At 43.0% G+C, this 12,258-nt stretch overlaps 1 protein-coding gene across 17 annotated transcripts in view; it reads right to left on the bottom strand.

The window, feature by feature from the left end:
- The window catches only part of herc1 (HECT and RLD domain containing E3 ubiquitin protein ligase family member 1), a 105,549-nt gene that overhangs the window by 14,817 nt on the left and 78,474 nt on the right, over nucleotides 1-12,258 (bottom strand). For all 17 annotated transcript variants that reach the window (XM_084065338.1, XM_084065348.1, XM_084065342.1 and 14 more), the window contains exons 61-74: nucleotides 11,625-11,726; nucleotides 10,955-11,128; nucleotides 10,144-10,443; nucleotides 9,391-9,456; nucleotides 8,999-9,124; nucleotides 8,757-8,895; nucleotides 8,203-8,384; nucleotides 6,962-7,117; nucleotides 6,735-6,857; nucleotides 6,290-6,392; nucleotides 5,530-5,699; nucleotides 4,830-4,968; nucleotides 1,538-1,707; nucleotides 715-884 (exon numbers count right to left, since the gene is read on the bottom strand). In XM_084065338.1, coding sequence (XP_083921464.1) covers nucleotides 715-884; nucleotides 1,538-1,707; nucleotides 4,830-4,968; nucleotides 5,530-5,699; nucleotides 6,290-6,392; nucleotides 6,735-6,857; nucleotides 6,962-7,117; nucleotides 8,203-8,384; nucleotides 8,757-8,895; nucleotides 8,999-9,124; nucleotides 9,391-9,456; nucleotides 10,144-10,443; nucleotides 10,955-11,128; nucleotides 11,625-11,726 — 2,120 coding nt within the window. The remainder of the gene's footprint in view (nucleotides 1-714; nucleotides 885-1,537; nucleotides 1,708-4,829; nucleotides 4,969-5,529; nucleotides 5,700-6,289; nucleotides 6,393-6,734; nucleotides 6,858-6,961; nucleotides 7,118-8,202; nucleotides 8,385-8,756; nucleotides 8,896-8,998; nucleotides 9,125-9,390; nucleotides 9,457-10,143; nucleotides 10,444-10,954; nucleotides 11,129-11,624; nucleotides 11,727-12,258) is intronic.

Below are 12,258 nucleotides of genomic sequence, written 5' to 3'. Positions count from 1 at the left end.
TAACGTTTCGGTCACCTAGACCTTCTTCAAGGTTGAGGAATGTCTTGGATTGATGAAATGTTGCGTCATTTAATACATTTCTCTTGTATTGTGCCAGTCAGACAGTGTGCTGGTGCCTCATTAATCATTGTGTGCTTCGCCTACGCACATGTAAGACATTTAACCTGGTGTGCGAAAGCTTTTCAACAGCCCTCATACAGTATATCCTAAAATAGTTCTATTGTTGCGTTTCTGTCCCCGAACAATCAAAGTGTTTTCACTGGTAGCATCAGATTGAATTCATTAAGACATCTGTGGTTTATGTGATTGTATCCACCCGACGGCTACATTTCCCAGTTGGTACTTCTGTTCCCATTGCCAGTTTGGGACTGGTGTAGAGCCGAGATTACACATAGACAACCATACATGCCAGGGGCGTGTATAGTACCATGCATACACATCCATATATGCTCAGTGTAGACAGAGCAGTGGTTCTCAAACGTTTTAATTTCAAGAGCCCTCAGTTTGGTATACAGTAAGCATTACTCCATGGACCCCCATAACTCTTAAGAGTGTAAACATGGACACATGGAAATGGACCCATAAGGGTTCATTTTGTTCCATTCGTACACTCTCAGAGTTACAGACCTGTAAGGGTCCATTTGGTTCCTAACTATTATACACTGTACATACACAATCTTTCATGCTCAGAGTAGGGTACCCTGCAGTACTAACCTTGTGGAGATTCTCTTGACGGTGATCTGGGGGCCGTAGTTTTTACCCTGGACCATGGTCTTGCCTATGGAGCGTACCATGGGAAGAGTGTAGACCCTGGGGGCCAGTAGGGGCCTCAACTGTCCCTGGACGATCCCCCATGTACCAGCGTTGTAGTGGGAATTACAGCTCTGGAAGGGTGTTATGTTTAGCATTATTACACTGACAAACATGGAGAACAGAGAGAGTGTTGACTTCTTTACATTGGTCGATGTCATTTAAAATCTTGTGATAGAACATAATGTCAGGGAAAAAACAAGCTCTCCAGTCCTGACTATCAGAGCTAGATGGAAACTCGCCCGTGCCCAAAAGGGTGAAACCAAAATCCAGTTGAGTTATCGGTTGATGCCTAGCGAAGAAAAAGTTTAGATAATATATAATAAGTTGTTCAAAGGCAAGAACATTCCATTCTTAGATAAGGGGTTTCGACTCACAACCCTTCCTCACACTGCACACTGAAGGCATAGTGACCTCACCCACAATATGTCATTTTCTAAATCCAAAACAAAAAGTATTGTAATGTACTCTCAGTATTGTAATCCTTATCTCAGAGGCCTTAATGACCTAAAACACATCAGCATCTCAACAAGTCTTCATGTACAGTCAATGTGTTAGATTGCAGTCATTTTCATTTTTATAACAGATTTAAATGTTTTAATCCTCTGAAAGGCAATTAAACTACTTTCCGGATTGCCATCAACGTTTAGTTTCAATGTTTTTTACTGTGTACAACAGAGTGTGTGTGACTGTGCATGTGAGCGTGCATGTGGCTGCCATTGGTTACCTGATTGTTGGGGCTTAGGTTGAGCAGCCTCCAGGAGGAGTACATGAGATCAGAGAAGTGGTAGAGGAGGCGCAGTCGAGCCCTCACCGCCTCCATGCTCACCTCCTTCAGACCGCTGTACTGAGGAGGGACGGCCACGGGGAGACCCAGCTGCAGAGGAACTGAGGAACCTGAAGACCAGACGGAAGCCTCATTTATACCCCGTAGTGATTCTCAATCTTTTTCGTTTCAACAACGCCCAGTTTGATATAATTTCTTTATCTCCGGGACCCTAATCTGCACTGTAAAATCCTCTGTGTCATTTTAATTGTACAAGTCCTTAAAGTTGTAAGTGATTTATTTGTACAAATGCAACCAGATGGACCCTTACAGATCCATTTGGTTCCATTTGTACACTATCAAGAGTTACAGACCCGTAAGGGTCCATTACTCCATTTAGACCCTTAGTGGTCCCCGGATCTGGCTCTGAGAAGCAAGTGTCGCTTGCCAAAAAGAACAGATTTACAAGCCAACTGCTCGTTATTCTGAAGAAAATGTGTTCTAAAAACGAATAATAATCCCCCCCCACATACACACAAAATGCATTATTTGTAATGTAATGAATCAGCTTGTGCAAGATGATTAAGCTACATTTCATTTTTATATCACTCCATTATGTTCAAATACTAGTTTTCAATCCAATGCTGTAACTGTTGTTAGGCTACATTATTAAATGCACCTGCTTGTCGTTAATGTACTGAAAATAAATGTTTTTATACCAGCACGCACACGCACACACACACACACACACACACACACACACTTAACCTCAAAACATAATGTACAAAACATTACATGTACGTCACATACTTTTGTTCCTTGTGTAAAAAAAGATCACAGGCTCTAATTTAAGACACAACAAAAACTGTACAAAAATGTAGATTCCCATCAAGCCCATAAATTATTCCCATCACACCCATACATTATGTAAAGCAATCATTTGTTATTATGTAACTATTATGTAAACTGCCACACTGCAATTAGGGTCTAGTTTCAGTCTTTATCATTCTCAACATGTGTCAAGCAAGCCTTTGTTCATGCAACAGCAAGGCTGGTGTCTGGTTACACAATGAGATGCCATCTCTGTGTTCTACACAACAACACACCATGTCTGATCCTCGTCTTAACCCATTACGACCTGAGGCCTTCGAAACAAGCTTGTAGATCTGGTACTTTTGATGCTTTTGAATTTGAATCCTGAAAGGGAACAGTCTTGAACATATGAGGTTTCCAGACAATATATTAATCAATATATTAAAATCTAAAATGACAGATGCTTTGCCGGTTTTAATGGGTTAAATGTCTCTCCTTTTAACGGCAGGGACATTATGTCTGCAAGCTGTTTGTACGTGTGTGTGTGTGTGTGTGTGTGTGTGTGTGTGTGTGTGTGTGTGTGTGTGTGTGTGTGTGTGTGTGCGCGCGCGTGCTTGTATTACTATACTTGTGAGGGCCAAATGCAAAATAGACAATATTGGGACAATAATAATAATAATTTAATATTTAATTTGTTATTAAATGCCTTGATGTCATTGTCGACCTCTGGGCCTAATATATCACATTTTGTTATTAACCTTCTCAAGACATTTTAACAGGCTTAACAATACATACTTACGCAGGAAAAGAGAAGAGACAGAAAGCCTACAAAATATCATCCGTTGCTTGTAAAACAAGCTTGTAAATTAACAGTGTGTTCTTGATTCCGTACTTGAACTTGTTGGACAGCATTCTCTTTTAGTAGGCTACAGAGGTGTAAAAGTCCTGGCATGTAGTTTTCCTATTTCGCTTTTGATTAGATCAACAATGCTGCAGAGATTCCTTTGATCGGTGGTCTCTTGACAAAATAAATGCATTTGTGACCACAATATTTAGTAAAGCACACCCTATAATTAATTAACGTGTTTGGTTCCGTGCTGCTTGAGCAGAGCACAGGGTTCCCACACATTTTTACAAATGAATATTCAAAACTTTCCCACAACTTTTCCAAAGTATTTCACCCCATTTCCAGGCCTATAGCAAACATACGGTGCAATAATGAGGCGCTTACTCCGGTGTGCCATCAATGCACCAAGACACACTCGAGCAAAGGAGTCAGGTGACAAAAAGAACAGATCTACAAGCTAACAACGTCCAGTTTGCTGCATGCTCATGTTAACACATTGAGTGCCAGGGGTTTTTCAAAACAGGGTACCTCCAGTGCCTGGAATTTTAACCATTTTTGGACCTTTTTCAAGTAGTCACAAAACATTTTCAGTGATCACCGTCCTCACGGTGATCCCCTCATTACACACATAGAGGTCTCGTACAATCCGGGGAAAAAGATTAAAAACATTCGGTAATCCGTTCCATAGTTGCAGCCAGTTGAAAATAGTCGAAAATACATCGTAAAAACAAAAAGTACACAGGAGCCGGGATACAGGCTTTTGAAGTCAAAACTCAACCAGGAGGTGGATTGGAGTCTAAATCTTCGTAATTTTTTTTTTTTTTCATATTTTTCCCCAAAAACGGCCATAACCGTTTTTGGCACACCATGTTAGGATTATGAAAAACGGTCCGGACCGTTTTTGGCACTCAATGTGTTAAGAGCTTTAGCAATCCGCACACCTCTCAGCACCTGTGTGTTGATTTATGCCTGATGTTTCTTTATTGCTCTCTTTAAAGAGGATCATTAGAGCGCTTTCTCCACTCAGCCATTTGATGAAAGACAGATATCAAAACGTGCATTTCAAAAAATGTAGCCTGTCAGTCACAATGCAGGACAGCGTCTCAATTTTGGGGGATGCGTTAAAAGTCATGGAAATGTGGGACAATCCCGCACAAAGCTGGATATCTGGTCACCCTAGTTGCGAATACTTAGGAAAATATTCAGTTTGGGGTTAGGGTTAGGAGTAGTCATTTAGTTTAGGTTTAGGATAAGAGTTATGCCTGATCTATACTTCTGATCTATAGTTGCGCGCAGTTAAATAGCAGATGTGACATGTTGTGATTGTGAAGCTTGTAGATTGGCTATTTTTGGTGTGTGACAACGGTGCGCAACAAAGCATAAATCAGGCTTTAGGATTACGGTAACAAATTTAAAAAGAAAAAAGGTAGGAATGGAATTCAAAAAATTGCCGTCCTAAAATGACGATGTCGTAACAAGTATAGTAATACAAACGTGTGTGTGTGTGTGTGTGTGTGAGAGATAACGTGAGTGTGTGTATGCACGCGCTGTATGAATGTGTGTGTGTGTGTGTGTCTGTGTGGTGTGTCTAACCTGGTGCTCTGGGCGGTACAGATGGGGCGGTCCATGCAGCACTGTGGCAGCGGCCAGCAGAGACCTGGTGGACGTTCTTGCCCTGCAGTGCTGCCGCCAGGGTGGGCTCTCTCACATGGTTGGTGTGGCCCAGACCCAGCTGCACAGTGACAATCACAATTCAATAACAACAATAATAATCATAATAATACAATCTATTCTACAACATACAGCTGTATCAATTTTATTATAGTGCTAAATCACAAGTTGTTTCATGACACATAATATGTAAAGATATGTCTTTACATATTTTAACTTTTTGTGAGGTTTCCACCCGACAGAGACGATATACTAAAGCAGAGCCTAGAGCACGTCCCCCTGACGAGCATTTGCCGATAGTAGCAAAGACAACCTCCTAAGTACAAGAATGTCACAGCCTGTACTGTGACATTCAACACAGCTGTACAATACAGCTGTGTTGCTAGAACTTGCCACAGATGTATTGTGTGTATTGTGACATTAAAACACGTTAAAACTTCATATGCAGATCCTAGTTGGTGCAGAGCCCCAAAAAATCACAACAAAAAGAAAACTTGTGAGTCACAGCCCACAACACATAATGTTATGCTCCCTGTTCTAATTAAAACTGGGAGAAATGTTTACTCTAATAGAAGCAGTGGAAACATTGCCATAAGGTGTGTTGTGTTTGTGTGTGTGTTACCTGTCCCTCCGAGTTGCTGCCCCAGGTGTAGACGTCTCCCATGGAGGAGAGGACCAGCGTGTGCTCGGCCCCTACGGCGATGTCTTGGATGACGATCCCCGACAGAGCGGGCACCTGCTGGGGACGATTGTGGTTCCGTGCCCGTCCCTCTGGCAAGCCAATCAAACGGTCTGCAAGAAAGGAAAGAACAGAAAACGTGACTGGTGGGGTGATAAGCTCAGTGGTGCTGAAACGGTGTGTCGAGGCACATTGGTGTGACGCGAGGCAAGTCCCAAGGTGTGCCTTAGAATTTTGGAACAACTACACATTATTATTGCAATATATACAACTGTACAAAAAGTTAGGAATAATTTGTATTTTATTTACTATAGCAGTATTTTTTTACAGAGGCAAATTCTATACCCTAAAAAAGTATACATTTTGACGTCGATATTTTGGAGATGTCAACATTTAAAATTTAAGTGATTCATTCATAAATGTATTTTTTGTTGCAAAAATGCGACAGCACATCGCATCGCTAGATAGATCAGCAATTTGTGTTATGAATACAGGTGTGCCTAGGGCGCAAAATGTTTGAAAAACACTGGTGAGTCAATTAACGACTTAAGTGTTACACTGGAAATATAAGTTCATTATCTGTTCTTTTCTTTTTGGTACTCGTATCTAGAATAGTGTTAAATACTCATAGTTATAATCACATTTAGTGTTAAGTTCTGAGAGTGCGAGAGACGTTTTACATAAAGACTGACTCAATACATGCCTTGTCCGAAGGTGTATACGTTGCCATCTTTGGTTAGAGCTACAGAGAACTGTGTTCCACAGGCCACTTTTTTGATGCCGATTCCACAGAGGATGTCCACTTTCTAGGAGATTTAAAAAGGATAAACACAACATTAGAAAAAGCTCAAACATACTAACCTAAGAATACGCTAAAGGCCCAATTATGCCACCTTTCATGTACGAAAAATGTATATGACCTGTTGTATGTAACGTCATTGCTCACATACTTCCCATGCATCCTTTATATTGACATGGCTATTAAGCAATAAATCCACAAGAGGGAAGTTCAGAGTCAAAGGTCAAATAAACAGAAGGCTCTGTCGTTATCCGTACATGTACTGTACTTAATGGAGAGTATAAATGGGCCTTAGCATGTAGACTGATCTTATTCAAACATACATACGGAAAGAGCACTTCTGTCATACCTGGGGTGAGGACTTGGCTGTGGAATTACCAAGTCCCAGTTTCCCATAGTCTCCATCTCCAAAAGCCCAGACCATCATTCCATCAGCAGAGACAGCCAGAGTGTGATTCAGACCACACGCCACCTGACACACCAAGAACAATCTGTCACCTACAGTACAAATGTAAACATGATTTCCATTTAATATAGTAGCAAGGACTTCACAGAAAAACTATGGATGTACATTACCTGTCCAACCTGGTAGCCTTCCAGAGCGGTAACCTTCTCTGGTAGCTTCTTGTTGGAGGTGTTGCCCAGGCCCAGCCTGCCATAGTCACCGTTCCCAAAGGAGAACAGCTTCCCATCAGCGGTCACCACTGCAGAGTGCTTGAACCCACAGGACATCTAGACCAGGACAACACATTGAGTGGGTCAAATGGGGTTGCTTTCATATGAAAGACTCAGGCCTGGATCCGAGTCCAAAGTCCAGTTGGTTTGATTAGATAGGTTTGATATCTACTTTCCTCCCTTCTCATGAAAACTACAAATGGAGAGCGCACACAAAAGAATTTCACCCACTTCTTTACACCTGTAAAGCTGTGATGTGAGAATTAAGTTTTGATTCTGATAGTGTGAACGCTGTGTAGCCTACCCAGCACGGATGTCGATCGGTGCTGGGTATGCTTGGAAAAGGTGGTCTGGAGTACGATTCATGTGTACTCATTTACGGTATGCATCAGGGTGAAATCCGACCGTAACAGAACAAGGAAGTGGGACTTCTATTTAGACTGTGACGTCATAACTATTCAATGAGAGCTATTGTTACACACTGTTCAACCATGGCCGCGAAAGGATCTCTCTGCTCTACTTACACATGTGAAAGCAGCCTGACAAGCACACCTAGAGCCAACAATGATCAACGTGACAATGTAATACCTCATTTATACTCATGCGCATGACGGTGTCGCTTGTTGAAAAGAACAGATCTTCAAAAATAACAAGGCATTGCACCGCACCACGTGGTTGGTTTGAAGATCTGTTCTGTTCGTTGAACGCGATGGGAGCATAAATTGAGCTTTAGGGAAACATATCCAGAGGGACAAAAGGTGAATTTTAACTAAAATAGGTGACAAATTCCTAGCCTGGGACCAGACGAATCTGCGAGTGCAAAAACAAATTGCACTCTGGGATTTGGGTCTGGCACCGCTCCATAGAGAATCCATTTCCTGTCCCAGAAGACGTGGGGCACCAATCAGGGCCCAGTATTCGAATATGGGCGACTGTAATTGTAGTTGGTTGTAGGTCTAACCAATTGCGTCGAGGGACATTGTTTTGATCCCGCCCCTTGGGAAACAAAACGTCCTCATGGAAGCACCAGACTCATATCCACGCAGTGATATAGTCTAGCTACGCCAGGCTAACAAATTCCAACATGACTGTTTTGCACAGTCTAAAATGAGCTGCAACTTTGTGACTCATTCGAGACGAACCTGCACCACCTCCTCTCCTTGCAGGGCCTCGATCTGTCTAGGCCGCCGTTGGCGGTCGCTGTTCCCGTGGCCCAGTTTTCCGTAGTCGCCGTCCCCCCAGCTGAACACCTCGCCGCTCTCCGTCAGAGCCATGGAGTGACCGTCGCTACCACACGACGTCACCAGCTGGGTCACCACGAAACCTGTGGTCCAATGGCACTGAAACTTTATTCAAACCTCAGGACATTGTTGTTGTTACAGATGGCAAAAAACTAAACAAAACAGGAAGTAAAAATTAGCAGGAATAAACATATAAATAATAATAAATAAATAAGGTCCAAACTTCTTCTAAAGTGAGATGCCAACGCTGATAGTTAAGATCTGTTTTAATACAAGCTCACTTTTTCAAGCTCACAACCTGTCGCATCAGGTTGGGAGTGAGCTTGTATATCTGCTATTTTCGCCTATAATGGCACGCCCAAAAAAGGGACGCTAGGGTTCAAGTGATTAAGAGACGCAGACAAGTTAACCAAGATGCAAAACAAACAAAACATTCAATGAACAGATGTAACAACCTTGCAGGGCTGAGACGACAGTGAGCACGTGCAGATCGTCAGAGTTGCCCTGGCCTAGGCGTCCATAGCTGCCCTCGCCGCACGCCAACACTGTGCCGTTGGGCTGGATCACAAACGTACAGTTCTGACCGCACACCACCTAGAGGAGAGGAGAAGAGAGGACAGGAGAGATGATGATGTGATGATGCATTTGTTTACAAGGCGACGATGCTTTTCTACAGTGCGATGATGCGTGTGTCTACCTGCTGTGCCTGAGAGAAGGATGGCGCAGTGGTTGGCACCAGGATGTTTCTGCCAGCCTCTGCCAGCTGGCCGTGCCGCCCGGCGCCCCACAGGTACACGTCACACTTCCCTCCCAGATGCCAGTCCTGAGCGCACAGCCACGCATACAAAAATAACCATAATTATGTTAGTGATTCTATGACGAATGATGCGGAAAATGTGTTATCTCTTTTGTCACTTGTTGTATTACAACTGAGGCTCTATCAATACTCCGGCGCACAGTGGTGTCGCTTGCCAAAAAGAACATTGTGACACGTTGTTAGCATGAAGATCTGTTGTTGTCGGCAACCGACACCATCGTGCAACAGAGCGTAAGCGCGACATAAGATATTGTTTGTTTGGATGGATTCACCTCTGGTCTGGATGTGGCCCAAGACATGATCTGTTCATCCAGCCCAGACGCCCATTTACTGTTATCCTGCACAAAGGAAGAGCAAATTAAATACTGTATATATAAACACAGTATGTATGTATACAGTATATTGGCCAAGTCTTGCGAGCCCCCTCCTTCACGATTCACTGATCTAACAGTACACACGCACTGAACAAACACATGTGCACACATACAGACTGCTACAATACCCAGAATAATAAATAAAAAGGAAGAGTCTCTGCTGCTGCGCGGGGCCAGCGTGATCTGTCTGTCTCAGTGTGTCCACACACACACACACACACACACAAGCGCCCTCACTTACTCTCTCTCCTCCTCTGAAAAATGTTAATTTTATATTAAATATTCTTCACTGTGCTTAAACTGAATTATTAACTGAACAAACTGAAATAATTAACTTTTCATTTTGAGCTTTAAAAAAAAGGAAAACACATTCAGAAAAGCATCTGGCAACCCCTCGGGGAGTCGAGACCCCAGGTTGAGCTCCTGCTATGGACTACAAGTAGAAATGTGACAGTTTACTTTGTTTAGGCCCAGCATACTAATTGTCTGACTGACTTAATAATTCCACCTCACATACTCTCTCTCGGTCTCACACACACACACACACACACACACACACACACACACACACACACACACACACACACACACACACACACACACACACACACACACACACACACACACACACACACAGTGAGTGTTCCTCACCATGAGCAATGACATTTCATCCTTGGGGACGGGCTCCAGGTCGGGCACAGAGAAGGATTCTGGGAAGGTGGCACCTCGTGCCAGAGCCTCTGCCGCCTTCACCGTGGTGGAGAAGCAGTCCAGCCAGGCCCACTCGTTGGCGCTCCACACAGCCGTGCCAGACTCCTGGGGGAGGTGTCGGAGGTGAGGGGCCACGGGGGCCCGGCACAGGAGGTGGTCCAGGTGGAGCCCCACGGCCAACGAGGCCAGACACTGCATGTAGGGGCTGTGGACCAGCTGCTCCCCGCACACCACATGAGGCTGGAAAATGATGAGAAATCACAATCTTTTCTATTTTTTCTTGACGCTCTGTTCTTGTTGGCAAGTGATACTGATCAAGCTATAGAGTTTACATTGAGCGGAGACGTACATTCGGCACAAAAACAACCAACCAAAAATGTTGAATAAATAATGTTTATTTTTTTTATCTATGTTGTGTTTTTTTTACAACACTCTTAACCACATGAACCCTAGCATCCCTATTCTGGGCATGTCATAATAGGTGAAGATTCGTCGAAAGTAGCTGATCTACCCACTATTTTTGATGACTGTAGATGGAAAAAAAGAGGGGACCAAGTATATACCCTTGGGTGGCCATGGTCAACAACGTATATAGGGTTTAAGTAGTTAAGTTGTGAACTGGAACTTTATATTTGAGAGTAATGGACATATAAGGATCCAGTTTTGAACTAATCCTCAGGCTTGAGTGTGTGTGTGCGTGTGTGTGTGTGTGTGTGTGTGTGTGTGTGTGTGTGTGTATGTGGTGGATTACCTTTTCGTAGGCGTACTGCTCCTGCAGCATGACAGGCAGTCTCTCCAGGAAGGCCCTCATACAGGGTGCCATGTTGAGACCGACCACACCCTGTTTCTTCAGAGCCGTGCGGCACGTGGCCAGCACATGGTTGGACGCCACGAACTCTGGAGAGACGTTAACTACTAGCACGTCCTGGTGGAGAACACACACACACACACACACACACACACACACACACACACACACACACACACACACACACACACACACACAATGAAGCAGACTGGGATGTGGAGGTGCAACAGTTAATCAAACAAACTGATTTAATTGATTATTTAAAAAAAAATGATTTGAATAAAATACATTTTGAAGAGGAAAAAAAACTTCTAATAATCTTCCCTCCGAAAATAGCAGGAAAAGGCGATCTACAAGCTTACAACACGTTATATTGTGAGCTTGTAGATAATACATTTTCATTATTTTTGTGTGACACCATAATACAACAAAGTATAAAGTAGGGCTTAAGTGGTTAGTCAGAGTAATCAATTTAGTATTAAAAAAACTGTCAGTTTGTTCAAAACCAAACCCTGCCCCTCTCAATAATTTGATTAATCGAAGAAGTAATGGATAGAAACATTTCTAAGAAAATTGATAGTTGCAGTCCTAATTGGCTGAGGGAAGGTTTTACCTTTGACCTGTTGGGACAAATGGCGACGCCCACATCTGGTATCCAGACAATGTTCTGAACAGCTCCTGACCCAGCTACTACTGTCTGCAGCACTGAGCCATCCTGTTGTAAACACACACACACACACACACACACACACACACACACACACACACAGAGCTAATCACATACGTGCACATCGCCACGCACTCATATCCACTAGGAATCCAGCCTAAAGGTATTTAGCATCATCTAAACATCTGTGGGTTCACGGTGCGGACACAGTTGTTATTTTATACACAAGCATAGTGTGTGTGTGTGTGTGTGTGTGTGTGTGTGTGTGTGTGTGTGTGTGTGTGTGTGTGTGTGAGTGTGTACATTTATTTGTGTAACTGTACATATGTGTTTGGATCTATGAACGCACATCTGGTGTGTGATATACAGTATTGTCGCTGTCGGATTGGAAACCTCGTATGTCCAAAACCGTTACTTTTCAGGAAATGGAAAAACAATGTTCTAATGGATCCAATGTAGTTATTATTTAGTCACAAGTTTTTGTTAATACATTGTTATTGGTTAAATATTTATAAAAACCCACAGACAAACTTAACCACTTTCTCTACCTGACATTCCAATTGTGGCATGTCATTATAGG

Source organism: Gymnoscopelus microlampas (genome assembly GCF_963454915.1).
Source record: "Gymnoscopelus microlampas genome assembly, chromosome: 1".
In the NCBI taxonomy this organism is placed as follows: domain Eukaryota; kingdom Metazoa; phylum Chordata; class Actinopteri; order Myctophiformes; family Myctophidae; genus Gymnoscopelus; species Gymnoscopelus microlampas.
The sequence above is the reverse complement of the archived record's forward strand: the minus strand, read 5'-3'. Positions and strand labels throughout refer to the sequence as shown.